At 39.8% G+C, this 13,729-nt stretch overlaps 2 protein-coding genes across 3 annotated transcripts; one reads left to right on the top strand and one right to left on the bottom strand.

Annotated features, from left to right (window-relative positions):
* Positions 1 to 3,916: 3,916 nt before the first annotated feature.
* LOC147603076 (uncharacterized) lies at positions 3,917 to 7,335 on the bottom strand. 2 transcript variants are annotated; one of them, XM_086797377.1, is made up of 5 exons: positions 6,650 to 7,335; positions 5,760 to 6,567; positions 5,483 to 5,682; positions 5,122 to 5,390; positions 3,917 to 5,029 (listed from the first exon to the last, which is right to left on the bottom strand). In XM_086797377.1, the coding sequence occupies exons 1-5, from the start codon at positions 6,898 to 6,900 to the stop codon at positions 3,990 to 3,992; spliced, it is 2,568 nt and encodes an 855-aa protein (XP_086653503.1). In that variant the 5' UTR covers positions 6,901 to 7,335; the 3' UTR covers positions 3,917 to 3,989. The 2 variants fall into 2 exon arrangements, with proteins under 2 accessions (XP_086653503.1, XP_086653504.1); XM_086797378.1 differs by lacking the exon at positions 6,650 to 7,335 and having other exon boundaries at positions 5,760 to 5,944; positions 6,036 to 6,173.
* A 931-nt stretch (positions 7,336 to 8,266) lies between these two features.
* Positions 8,267 to 9,057, top strand: LOC147603075 (17.5 kDa class I heat shock protein-like). Its single transcript, XM_086797030.1, has 2 exons — positions 8,267 to 8,528; positions 8,660 to 9,057. The coding sequence occupies exons 1-2, from the start codon at positions 8,393 to 8,395 to the stop codon at positions 8,833 to 8,835; spliced, it is 312 nt and encodes a 103-aa protein (XP_086653156.1). The 5' UTR covers positions 8,267 to 8,392; the 3' UTR covers positions 8,836 to 9,057.
* Positions 9,058 to 13,729: the final 4,672 nt, after the last annotated feature.

Below are 13,729 nucleotides of genomic sequence, written 5' to 3'. Positions count from 1 at the left end.
CTATAAGATGTGATGTGTGAGATATGAGCCAATAGAAGTGTGCCCATAAGATGTGAGCCCACAAACAACATGACATGAGCGTTAAAAAGAACAAAAAACTGAAATAAAAAAACCATTGATTTTTTGAACTTCTTGGGCATGTACTGTGCCGAGTGTCTTGATTTCATTCAAATATGTGGGCTAGAGACTTCTTCATGAGAGGGAAATCCTTCAATGTAAATTTGATGCAAACTCGGTCCTATGGAGCTAATTGTTAAAAATGAAAATCTAATCAATTGTAGTGCATATAACTCAACCAAGTTCCGTGAAAAAACAATATAATTTAAAATCGACAACATTTCACACGTGGTGACCATTTACATGAAAATTACATTTTTTAAAATGTCTACCAAAAATTAAAACAAACACCTGTCCATCGTGGATTGGATATCCACGTAACTTAGTCAAGTTACATAAACCAAAAATCATAATTTTTGGGATTGTTTTTGGAAAAGAACTTGATTTTTTTTCCTTGTTATGTTGTCCAGTTTCGTAACTTACTCAAGTTATTAAAAAATAATTTTTTGATTTATTTACTTATATATATTTTTACTTTTTTTTGCAATGTCGTCAAGGTGCATGCTTGATCTACATGAATGCCAGGGTTATGTAACTCGATCGAGTTACATATTGGACATCCACGTAAATAGCTCGTATATCGATCGAGTTCTATGGTGTATGTCCCACCGCGTAACTCAATCGAGTTATGTGGTACCTCTACGTGGATGTCCACCGCATAACTCGTTCAAGTTACGTGGATATTCACCTCCAACCTTCATTGAACATATATGGATATCCACCATGTACTCAATCGAGTTACATTATGGATGTCCACCATGTAACTCGATTGAGTTACGTGGTCATGACAGTATGTCAAGTGGCAAGGGTAATAACTCGATCGAGTTATCTTTTGAGCATCTAGCGATTGCCACTTGGGATGACACGATTAGAAGGATAGCTCAATCGAGCTATATGAATGGTTTCCCATCCGCACAATGTGATCCCAAAGTGAGGACCCTTAATATTGTACAACCACCCAGCTTTATATCTTATATATGATTTAACTTATACATATGCACATATAAAATTATACTAATTGAAATCTTATTTTTACTATGTAAATAACAATTATTTATTTCATATATTTTACTTATACATATCTATTATGTGCTTTGATATACTATATATTAATAAACTAACTAGCTAAGCTAATCTAACCCATTTATAAAATTTTACCAATTGAAATATTTTTTTTATGAACAATACTGTTCGCGTAGGGCTCTGGGTTGGTTAAATTTAAGTAAATGGATTAGATTAGGTTAGTGGGTTAGATTAGCTTAGTCAGTCAGTTTCAAAGGCGACTGCTAATGTAATGGGTGGCAAGAGGGACCAAGAGGATGAAGACATTGATATATAGGATATTAAATCACATAATAGATATATATATATCTATATAAATATATAAAGTAAAATATTTAAAATAAATACTTGTTATATACACATATCAATAGGATGTAGACATAGAGACATGGACAAAGGCGACTACTAAGGCAATGGCAAGAGGGACCAATGATGATTTTTGATGGGTTGGGTCACCCTTTGAAATGATAGGTTTATTAGAAACATTTCCTTTTTTTTTTTTGACGATAACTCAAAACAAGTGGTTATATTTTATGGCCAAGATGGCTAGAAAATGGGCATGATGCTAGTGGAAAAAAAACTTTGGGAGGGAGTAAGGTCTTAAAGAGCAGGTCCATCACATGAGCTACATTAGTCTAATATAAGATAGACCAAATGCACATCCAACTACCGATGTCTACAAATATGGGCTAACATGCAAATGAAGGCTATTAACAGTAAGGCGGCAAGGCATGTGGGACTATTAATAGTAGTAGGAGATGTCAAAAACAAAGGTGCCTTAGCACATAAGGGAAAGGTAATCCCTATATTGAGATACCATGAGTAGCAAAGGCCAAACTAAAAGGCCACCAAAAGAATAACAAAGGTAAATGTGAATGTCTTCAAAAAGTAGTAGGTATGGCACCTTCACCTTCACCATTTTTAGAAGAAACATTAAAAACATCGTTTGGGCAAATTTTGATGGAATATTAATCTTTCATAATTATCCTTTATTAATCTAGATTTAAAACCATTATCAAGATTTAAAAACATAGTTTCCTACTCTCTCTCTCTCTCTCTCTCTCTCTCTCTCTCTCTCTCTCTTTTACACACACACACACACACACTCTAAAACTAGAGTTTGTGTTGAAGAAAACCGGTCAACTTTTACTATTTTTAGTTATAGAACCGGCATATCTCATCATTTTGAGCTAGAAAACCGGCTAGATTTCAATGTCTTCCATTGGTTGGGGACAATGTTCCACCGAACTAGAGAAATGGGACTTTACTCTTCTACGCTTCCACCATGCTAGAGTTTCTCTAACAAAATTCGTTCTTTAGTCATCTATTCAAATGTATACCCCTTTTATTGATCCCACAAGTGGCTTAAAATCCTCAAGCCTATTAAGGGGGCCGGAGAAACGGGACCCTCACACACTGAGTGCCTCGCTAGGAATAAGGTTTGCACTCTGAAGGCTGTAGTTAGATATCGGGGTGGTTGCCAGTGTGGAGGTTTTTTCCAGCCACGCTGGCGTGGCCACGCTGGCAGCTACCACCCGCCGCTGCTTTGAATGCGGAAGCAAACTCACCGGGGCCCAGCACCTGCGACCATCCTCAACGCCGAGTATATTCATGCGCGGATACTGAGTTCCCAGCGGAGTCGCTTTCCAAGCGACAACCTCCTCCAAGCTTTTTTTATTTGGCATTCTTCATTAAATAGGATATAGGTTTTCAAAAATAGAAGCATAAGATAACTTTCGCACAACAAGTATTGCCAAAGTGGAAGTCGTGAGAGATATATTGCATTCAATAATTTTCAAGGGTTTACCTCTCCAAATGATGGCTATAGATAAATGGCTATGATTCATTTTTCATGTATCTATGACACCCCATTTTACCTAGAGTTTTATCCATAGACATGTGGAGTGGGTGCTATCAAAGTTCTCCATGATGAAATATTTTTTCTATCAAAGTTCTCCATGATGACATGTCTACTCAAGAAACCCTCTTAACCAACCTTAGTTAGTGAGGGAAATACTTTCATCATCAAAATCCTAAGTCATCAACAACAATGTTAAAGGCCATTTTTATACTTGATAAACTAAATCGCTAACCTCAAAATCCCTTTGTATTGAAGACCTAAGCCTTATCATTGATGCAACGCCACTTAACCAAGCCTACATCTACCCTCCAAGAGGATGCCAAGAAGAGAACTAAACCTTTAACCTTATAAGAAATGTTATATCTAGTGCATCAAACCATTTTCATAAATACCACCATTTGATAGAGGAGTCACTTGTATAACATACCACCATTTTGATATTCAATGCCTCCATACACCACCATTTTGATTACTATAATTAAAGGAGAAATTCAAATTTACTTATTTTGAAATTCAAATTTACTTATATTGAAATTCACAACCTCATGTGAATGAAGGCTTGGATTTTGAACGACGCCGCTTTTGTGGAGCCTATTCTAGGGAAGAACACATGCGCTTAAGGGCTGCCTATCTCCATTTATGGCATTTTGACATTATGATGACATTATGTACTTTTTGCCATGGGGTTTACGTTTTGGATGACATTTTGAAGACCCTACTTTTTTGATGACATTTTGACATTTTCAGTTTTCAGTTTTATGCTTCAGATCGGTTTTCAATTTTCAGAACGTAGACATGGGAGATAGAGAGAGCCTACATTGTACATTACCAAACCTTAGAACAACAATTTGTAAATCACAATAGAGAGCCAATATAGATTTGAAAATCCACCTTCATGTAATATGGGCTTCATGATACAATGGTTATACATTCATACATATAGATGCCATCATGTAATCTGGGCGTCATTGCCATCTAGCTCGATTGTTGCTTGCATCGACTCTTTAACTGCACGTGCATCCAATTTGGCTTGCATGGAGGGGCGTCTACCCTTAACTGTAGCAATGAAGGAGGTGCCAACTTGATTGTCATCCATTGTTTTGCGCTTCTTCCTGTTGATCCCTTTCTCAATGAAAGACTTTGCTCTCTTCAAGCTATTCCCAAAGCCATCTCTAGTTCGTACAAAAGACTTTGCAAGCTCAATGCCCTCCTCTCTTTGTGCTTTCAATGTATGTAGTTGCCCAAGTGTCTTCTTCATGCTAGTGGTAGCCTCATGAATAAGCTCGGCATCATCCTGCACAAAATCCACAAGTTGTTGGAAAGTGTCATGTAAATGATTCAAGCTTGACCTCTGTGTAGACTTTGAAGATGCATCCTCACAATTGTGCCCTTCCTCCAAGCTCGCATCATCCTCAAGTGGCACTCCGATGTTGAGGTCATCAGGCTTAATCTCAAGTAGTCTCCTCGGGACCATCTCCAAGGCACTATCTTCATACATGCTCACACAATGTGACACCATACCTTGCTCCTGAACACCGGCCATGAGCATCACCTTGATTTGATGCTTGCATATGTTGCCAAGCTCGGACCAATGGCATGTACAACATGCCCATTGACAATCTGAGTTGTAGACGGTGTACACTTGGTTTGGATTGGAGAGGCTTCGAACATAAGCATCTGCCTTCATGTTGCTACCAATGAATGACACATAATCATCTGGAATTTTGAGAGCTCGTTCATGCGAGCTCTCCACTACCTTCTCAATGGCATTGTTTCTCTTAAATCCCCCTTCCTTCACAACTTGTATGTACCAATAATGAGGTACACAAGCTGTGGTTAGCTTGTAAAGAAGCCAATCCACTCGACGCCCCACCATTTTCTTAGAAGATCCTAGAAATCTGTACTTCAAAACTCCATGGTACGCCTCGATTGCACCATTCGTGTCTTGATTGGAATGTGGCAATGTCCTTGTCGCACGCACCCACATGTCTAACATGATGAAGACTTGTAAGCATATATGACCATAAGAGAACATAACACATTGGGAACACATTGAAGCAAGAAAAATAGATCATAGTCACCTATTTTAGGCTGCCACTGCATTTCAAAGTAGTGGAGGAACTCCTTCTCACTTTGAAAATCTTCCTTGAACTTGCATATCATTTCCCTAGCTTCATCCTTGGTGAGCTCATATGAAGACGAGGACCCTCCCCGCATATTCATGATGTTACCAAGCATCCGAAACATGGCCGCACGTGTTGGCCAATCTTTCACCTTTCGAATGAGGTGTTTTAGCCAACACCTACGTACATGCCATAAGCACAAGTACACCGGCAAATTGAAAACGACCCTGAGAGTACAAATCCAAGTATTGAGGGTACAAATCCAAGCAATGGTCATAAAGCATTGTCCAAGCACCATGCATTATGTTAGGAAAATTACCTCAGTGCATCAATTTCCCTCTCCGCATCATCCACCATGAAAGCATTTGGCTGCCACGATTTATGGTAATCAAGCATGCGATCTCGAAACTTTGTCAACCAATATCGCACAGCCTCAAAGGTGGCACTTGAGGCAAGAACCCACGCAATTGGGATGCCATTGCGATGTGTGTCAAATACGAGAATTGTATACAAATGGAACTACATCATTTTAGGTATAGTAAGTACAAGTACCTTGACTTGAACACGGCAGAAAACAGACAAGAATTGAAGCATACCTTGTACTTGTTCGTTCCAAATGTGGAGTCCATAGCCAACAAATTTCCATTTCCGAACTTGTCACAAATCTCTCTTTGCCATGGGGTTTGGATCCCTAAAAAGAATTCCTTCTGTACTTGAAGATTTTGCTCCTGGTAAACAAATATCATATCTGCATTTTGTGTACACCATCGCCTTGTACTCTCTGCATCATCATCATGTAGTTGATATGTCTCCATAGCATGTTTCCTTTCAATATTGAGTATATCTTGGAGCAATAAGTAGTCATCCCTCACCATTGGACATTTGGGCTCTTTGCTTTGTCGTATATGCAAACTTTGAATGTGTGCATCGAAAACTTGTTGTGGAGTAAAGCCCTTGAACAACAAGTTAGAAACCCAAACTTTTTTTTCCAATGAAATCCATGGAGAGAGGAGAAGAAGGGTGTTTCCCTCATTCCTACAAGGCTCCCCATGGCAGATGATATCTTCTTTATTTGTGTGAAAAGGATTAATATAAGATATAACTGCGATGCTAGGATCCAAGTATAGACGATTCACCATGAAGTGGCATTGACACCCTCGAATGCGCTGTCCTGCTGCCTTGGGTGGCCGCCTTGGCTTAGTCTCTTTCTTGATCAAATTGGCATTTAATTTGGTGGAGGCTTTTACGCTGTCTTCATTGATGGTAGGACAACCATGTAACTCCCCATCGTCAAGCTCATTTTCATGCACATTACTCTTGCACTCTACATCTTTTCCACCCGATTGTTCATGCACATGGCATACACGTTTGGAAGCACAACGTGTCCCAAAAGCACACCAATATCTATTGGCAATGATAATTGGGTATAAGTCTAAAGCCTTGCATGCTAATCATTTAAATAAGGTAATGGAAAATAAACACTTACATGGTGCTCTCAAGCCATGAATCCTTGAATGGCCGTACTAGCGAGCCTGGTGTGCGATGATGGTGGGAGTACCTCGTAAACGTTGTAGGGAAGTCAGGATTTTGTGCTTCTCTGTTCACAAACTCGCCTACATGATCCCATGGAATACGAGCTTCTCTTTGCACTTTGTACTTCGACCTTTCATTGTGTACCAGTCTCCATTGTATTCCGGAGACATCAAAAAGACCATGCGTGGGAACAGGGGTGCCCATCGATTGTTGCTAAATGAGCTAAAATGTCTCGCAGTTCCTGCTCTTCTGCACAAAACCACCACCTTCAGAATTATCGACTAAAGACATCAAAGCACAAGACATTAAAGGTATAAGCTAAACAAGCTGTTAATGATCTTAAGTACAATATCTACAATGTAATGTTCTCATCATACAAGTGCAAAAAATCGAATGCTGCTCTAGGGCTTCCTTTGTTGACGGCTCGCAAATGTGCGAGGTCTGTGTTTGCTTGCGCTGGAGATGCTTGCTGCAGAGAGCATGGGGTTAGCCCTCTTCAAACGCCCTCCCCTTGGTGGTCTGCCGTACCTCAAAGCAGCCCAGGGTTTCGTGTCTTCAAGACAATGAGGATCTTGCCGGTTCCATGTCTTCAAGACAAGTGAAAATCTAGCCAAGGTGCAGAAAGCGGCCCTTCACCATTGCCCCCTACAAGCTCCGGCAATGGTGCCACCACGGTCTCGTTACAAGGATTGAGGAAGGACGCCAGCGACAGCCTCTCAGCCTACTGCTTATGCAGAGGTATACATACACTGCTCATCTGCGTGTATATACACTCTGTAGTCTTGTAGATCACCGTCTAGCTGTGCTTCATGGTAGCAATATGATATGCAGGAAAGGCAAGCATGGGGCATAACCCAAATACGTACCAGAATTGGCCTCGAAAGGGTCGTAGCCAGATGAAATGATGGCGTCTGTACGGGAGTATATGGAGAAGACGGAAGCGCATTGCGGCCAAAAGACGAACTCCGGGAGGTGCGCTTTGAGCGCCAGGCTGCGGGTCCAGCGCAGAAAGAAATCGCCCACTATGCAGGTCACCGGGTGCCCTTCGAGAGACAGCGGCGCCTTCTAGGTTGTTCTCGATAGCGTCCCAGAGTTCTTCGCTCCAGACCGTCCGGTGGCAACACCAGTCGGAGGAGGTTGTCGCTTGGAAAGCGACTCCGCTGGGAACTCAGTATCCGCGCATGAATATACTCGGCGTTGAGGATGGTCGCAGGTGCTGGGCCCTGGTGAGTTTGCTTCCGCATTCAAAGCAGCGGCGGGTGGTAGCTGCCAGCGTGGCCACGCCAGCGTGGCTGGAAAAAACCTCCACGCTGGCAACCACCCCGATATCTAACTACAGATCACTCTGAAGGAATATATTGTTGAGTGCGTGTGGGGTGGTTAACCTGGGTGGTGGTGTACAGCGAGGTTGATGAGTGCTGGAGCTTGGTGGCCAAAAGGCAATTACAAGACCACGTTTTTATGCCCATCATCATCATCGTCATGTCATTGACAAGTCGCTGCTTTACGAATCTGTGGCCGTACTGTGCAGTTGGCCGCTTGCAGCTGCTATATAAAGAAGCACGCCATTGTGAAGTGCAATCTCATGCTCGCTCCAATTACCACACCGTCTACCGTCGTGAAGTGCAATCACGGGCTCGAAGCATCCGCGCGCCCTCCATTGCAGTGTGTAAATTTGTGAGGTCGTCTAGTGGCCATGCCTCATGAAATGCAAGCCCAGTATCGCCCTATTCCTACAGAAGGGCGCCCGGCACAGTGTCACAACGAGACCCAGTTGCATGTAGATCAAGAGGAGACGGTTGAAGCCTTAGTTTTCACTGTAAACCTCACAGGTGCTGCTGTAGTGTCACGCTTCTTCTTCTTCTTTCCCAATAATAATAATTGCAAAGAAAAAGAAAAAAAAGTGACTTGTATGATGTTTGTCTCACTATACATTAAAGCGATATTGGGTATCGTTGTGCAGGATTTCGCGTGGAAGATGCCAAAGTGCAGCTGGAGGACGACCAGACCTTGATCCTCAGCATCGGCAAAACCACGCGTAGAATCCAGCTCTCGCCAGAGGCACGCCCTGAGGCTATCCAGGCATCCTGCAAAGACATGGTTCTCACAATCACAATCCCCAAATCAGGACCCAAGTAATATAGTGGACTGACAATGGTTTAATCATATCGCGCTTGCTTGCATCAATAAGGCAATGTTAACCATACCCTAGCTATGTGTATGCCTATTGCCTGTGCTAGGCAATATATATATATATATAATTAAATATCTATTACAATTTAACCATGGGCAGAAGGAGAGGAGAGAAGAAACAAATCTTGGATTTCTAAAAAATAAGAGGAAAAAATCCATTCGATTTCACCCTTTGTATTCCGGCTTCCATTCTTGAGTTTTGTCTCTCAATGTCTTCCGCATATCGCGGCAATGCATGGGTTGACTACTAGTATTAATGAAGAGAGAATGTTAAAGTTAAAGTCTATGTCACTTTTCTCCATATTTTCTCCATAATACAATAAATAAAAGCATGCCGAGTGTTACGTCATGTGAAATGCACACTATACAAAGAAATGCATTACCCATAAACATAAACCATCTCATCTCTACTTAAGAAAAAAGGATTCGCTTGGGTGTGTGGATTCTTGTTTATAGTTAAAATATGGTACATAAGTTAGTCGTTGTATTTTTTAGAGCAGTTACATTAAGAAACGATGTAGATGCTCCAATCAAAAAATTCAAAAAGTCTCTCACAAAATCCTTGCAGTTTTTGAGGATTGTGTAGCACTTATCCTACATGGCATTCATTTCAATGATGCTCAAATCAAATATTTTTTTTCAAAAGTCTGACAAAATCCTTGTAATTTTTGAGGATTGAGTAACACTCATTCTGTATGGCTTGCATCCAATGTGAGGCTTCTACTCAATAATCACAATAAAATTCAAGAAAATAGAATTTGCACAATTTTTTAAAGGCAGAAAGTGAACAATTCTGTATATAATCAAGAAATCTTACAACAATCTCATATAAAGCACTCTTTCGAGGAAATAGCTCGAACCACCCGACCACCCCCGAGCTATCTCACTCACACTCTCACTCTCATGAAAAACTCGCACTCACACACACTCGCACTCTCATTCTCTTCTTCGATTGTATGTGTATTCCTCTTCTTCATGCCAAAAGCCATAAGTAGCCCTTTCTGGATATTTCTCGATCCGCATGCCATATTTTTGGTGATGTCACCCTTTCTGAAAAAAGCGTGTTCGGGAAGCTTTCTCTACACGCGATCATAATTCCCATGAGATTACGCTAGGGTACGCCACTCGTGAAATAATATGAATCACAATATATAAATATTTTTTTGTGCTAAATATATATATATATATATAATTAAATATCTATTACAATTTAACCATGGACAACCAAGGCACAAGGAGAGGAGAGAAGAAAAACATCATGATTTTTTTTTTGGGACCAATAATATTTATTTATATTAACTATTCTAAATCTGTCATACACCAAAGCTAGAGAAACTACTATCTACTCTGTTTTCACCTCATTCAATATTTTATATAAAAACTCCCATCTTTAATCCTCACACAAGAAACAAGATTTTTCCCAAGAGATCTGATACCCAGCAGTAAGCAAGCCTCCATCATGGCATTCCCGCTTCCATTCCTAAGTTTTGTTTCTTAATGACTTTTACATACCGCAACAATGCGCGGGTTGAGTACTAGTATTAATGAAGAGAGAACGTTAAAGTCTATGTCACTTTTCTCCATAATGCAATATAAAAGTATGTTGAGTGTTACGTCATGTGAAATGCACACTATACAAAGAAATGCATCACCCATAAATATAAACCATCTCCTTCCTACCGAAGAAAAAAGGATTTATATCTTAAACTAGAATGCTTGGGTGTGTGGATTCTTGTTTATAGTTAAAATATGGTACGTAAGTTAGTCATTGGAATTTTTAGAGTAGTTATATTAAGAAATGATGTAGATACTCCAATCAAAAAATTTAAAAAGTTTCACAAAATCCTTTTAGTTTTTGAGGATTGAGTAGCGCTCATCCTACATGGCATGCATTCCATGATGCTCAAATCAAATAAGTTTAAAAAAAGTCTTTCACAAAATCCTTGCAATTTTGAGGATTGAGCAACACTCATCTTGTATGGCTTGCGTCCAATGATAATTTTTCCTTTCTCAAAGGAAATAGGTTCCTCCTCACATTGCATATACTAGCAATGAGAGCATGATCCACAAAAAAATAAGATACATGATGAGTACCTGTACATGTCTTGCTAGGGAGCAGCTAATTTACCCTTCATTAATCTTTGCACACTAGCCATTTTGACATACACTTGGATGCTTGAATGGCTATCCTTTCCTCATCCATTAAATCATCCATGTAATTGCCTCACCATAGGCTGATTTGTGAGATAAAATTTGAGTTGATTTTCAGTTGGTATATGGGTTGATATGTAGTGCTTTACTAAGCATTCATTGGCTCCACATATGGGTGTCCGACATTTTACAAATATAGGAATGTGTAAAAGATGTCTTGTGGGCCTACATTTTGTTGTTTTTTTGCATAAAAACATGGCAGAAATTGAGTTCTCAATAAAGACAACATCTCTACTCACTAAAATTTGCCTTATGGTTAGGTGGTAGAGTCTATACAAAGAAAGGAGTGTATTAAAGATGCCCTATGAGCATACATTTTGTAGTTTTTTTTGCATAAAAGCATGAGCTGAATTGAGTTCTTAACCAAGACAACAACATCTTTAATCACCAAAATTCGCCTTATGGCCAGATATACCCTTTGCTTTCTAAGCTATATCCCATAAATGTACATTTTATTGCCTTATCATCTAGCTTATTGTGTTGTTTCTCAGGTATAAGGCCATAAGAAAGATAACCAAAAACATGCAAATTAGCCACACGGGGCTTCGTGACATTCCAAAATTCATAAGGGGTAAGCCTTGCACTACAAGACAATGCTGCCATACACGCGTTTCATACACGCGATAAATTACGAACGCGTGTATGGTCGCGCTTGTATTTGAATAGAATCGGGCGCGTGTATTTTAGCATTTAAGTTCGCGTGTATATTTGCATTTATCAACGCGTGTATAAACGCATTTATATACACGCAGTAATACACGCATAAATACACGATAATATTTACGGGGTAATACTCGCTATTATACACGGATAAATACACGCCACTGTACACGGATTAATACACGCATGGCAGAGAAAAACTGAAAAAAAACTGAATTCCTTAACAAAATTAAAAACTATTTTCCTTAAACCATCTCATAGTACATTACAGTATACATCATTACACAATCTCACTACATGCATTTACAACAATGAAATATATTCAAAAATAAATCATGCATATGAGATGATAGAAATGTCATCAATTTAGAGCATACAGTGACGGATTGGTTAGGGTTCGATCTCATCTTCAATAAGATCCATCCTTGTCAAACGATCAACATCAATATCCATTTGATCAATTGGTAAGGCTACGATTAAATTTATTCCACTATCGATATTCTGTACTCCATTGATAATGGTATCGATGTCCTGATCATCCTCATCAACATCACCATCATCCTCAATGGTAGGGTCATTCTCATGATCATGAGAAATGGCATGCTCATCCTCATTATCACGATCATCTCTTATTTCTTGATCATCGATCACAACATCTTCAATGGCATGTTCGACGTCATCTTCATTGCGGCTTGTTACATCCTCCATATGCTCCATATTGGTGAATGTATTATACATCACTTTGGAACGTGGTGCAATAGGGATGACGTACCACCATTTGATGTCATGCACCATTGGTAGATAGATAACCTACTCAAATACACACAGTACAGTAATTAATTAGCATATCAAAAGTCAAGGGGTACGCGAGCTTAGATATATATGTACATGAAACACATTAGTAAAAAAATGCATACCTGCTCACATTGTTGTGGCAATACGAGCCTATCTTTCTTTGTTTGCCAGAACTTTGTAGAGTCAATAGTTACATATCCACTTGCATGGCGTTTTATCGTTGCATCAGGCCCTTTTTCCACCACGTTCATTTGCCATTTGACATCCAAAACATACACAAAGAAGCGACGAAAGTCAAGCCTAAATATGTCTTGGATTATGCCACAATAATCATCCATTTTTCCATTAGCTCCCTCAAAGCTACTAATGACACCGCAATCTTGTGTATTTCTCTTTTCATCAATTCTTTGTGTTCGAAAATGCTTGCCTTCACACCATATAGCATTGAACATAGTGCACTGGACCAAAATAGAAGCAATATTAATATTGTGTAAGCAATGTGAATAAATATTAAAAGCAAATCGCTTACAACTAATGCAAAACATTAGTTCTATGTACCTTTGACATGCATCCTCGTGCATACTCCCATTCTTCCGCCGTGATATGCAGCCCCTCGTCACTCTCTGCTCTCTCCATTTCCTCATGCAACCAATCAACATGGATATCATTCGGAAGTGTTGCTAGATGCTTAGGGTACACCTTCCGAGAGCCATGTTGCCTCCGAAAGAGAGCTCTTTCTGCTTGCCTTTTTGTCTTTGCATCCTCATATCTTGTAACCCATCTGCTCATCACATCACTATTAAGGATACAAGTGAAATTGAGATCATCAATCAATGTTCTGTCAATTACTTTACTCTGTCCTTTTCCTTGAGGCACAATAGAGGTCATCCTCAAGTCCTCTTCATTGCTCCATAGTCGTGGCAAAGAGCTGTCCACCTGACCAAGAAATTCTGAAATATATACAAGAGACTCTTGTATCAACCAACCCTCGGCCATGCTTCCTTCAGGCCTTGCACTTTGCCTCACAAAGTCTTTTAAGGTCTTCATGAAGCGCTCTAGAAAGAACATCCAACGTGCATGCACAGTACCACATAAAGCAATTTCGTCCACTAAATGCACAATGAGATGTAGTTGACTTGTGAGAATGGTTCGCGGAAAAGTCTCCTCTACCAAA

The sequence above is a fragment of the Cibotium barometz genome, chromosome 65 (assembly GCF_041138505.1).
Source record: "Cibotium barometz isolate CiBa-2024 chromosome 65, ASM4113850v1, whole genome shotgun sequence".
Classification (NCBI taxonomy): Eukaryota; Viridiplantae; Streptophyta; class Polypodiopsida; order Cyatheales; family Cibotiaceae; genus Cibotium; species Cibotium barometz.
Note: the sequence above shows the minus strand (reverse complement) of the source record. Positions and strands in the feature narration are given on the sequence as shown.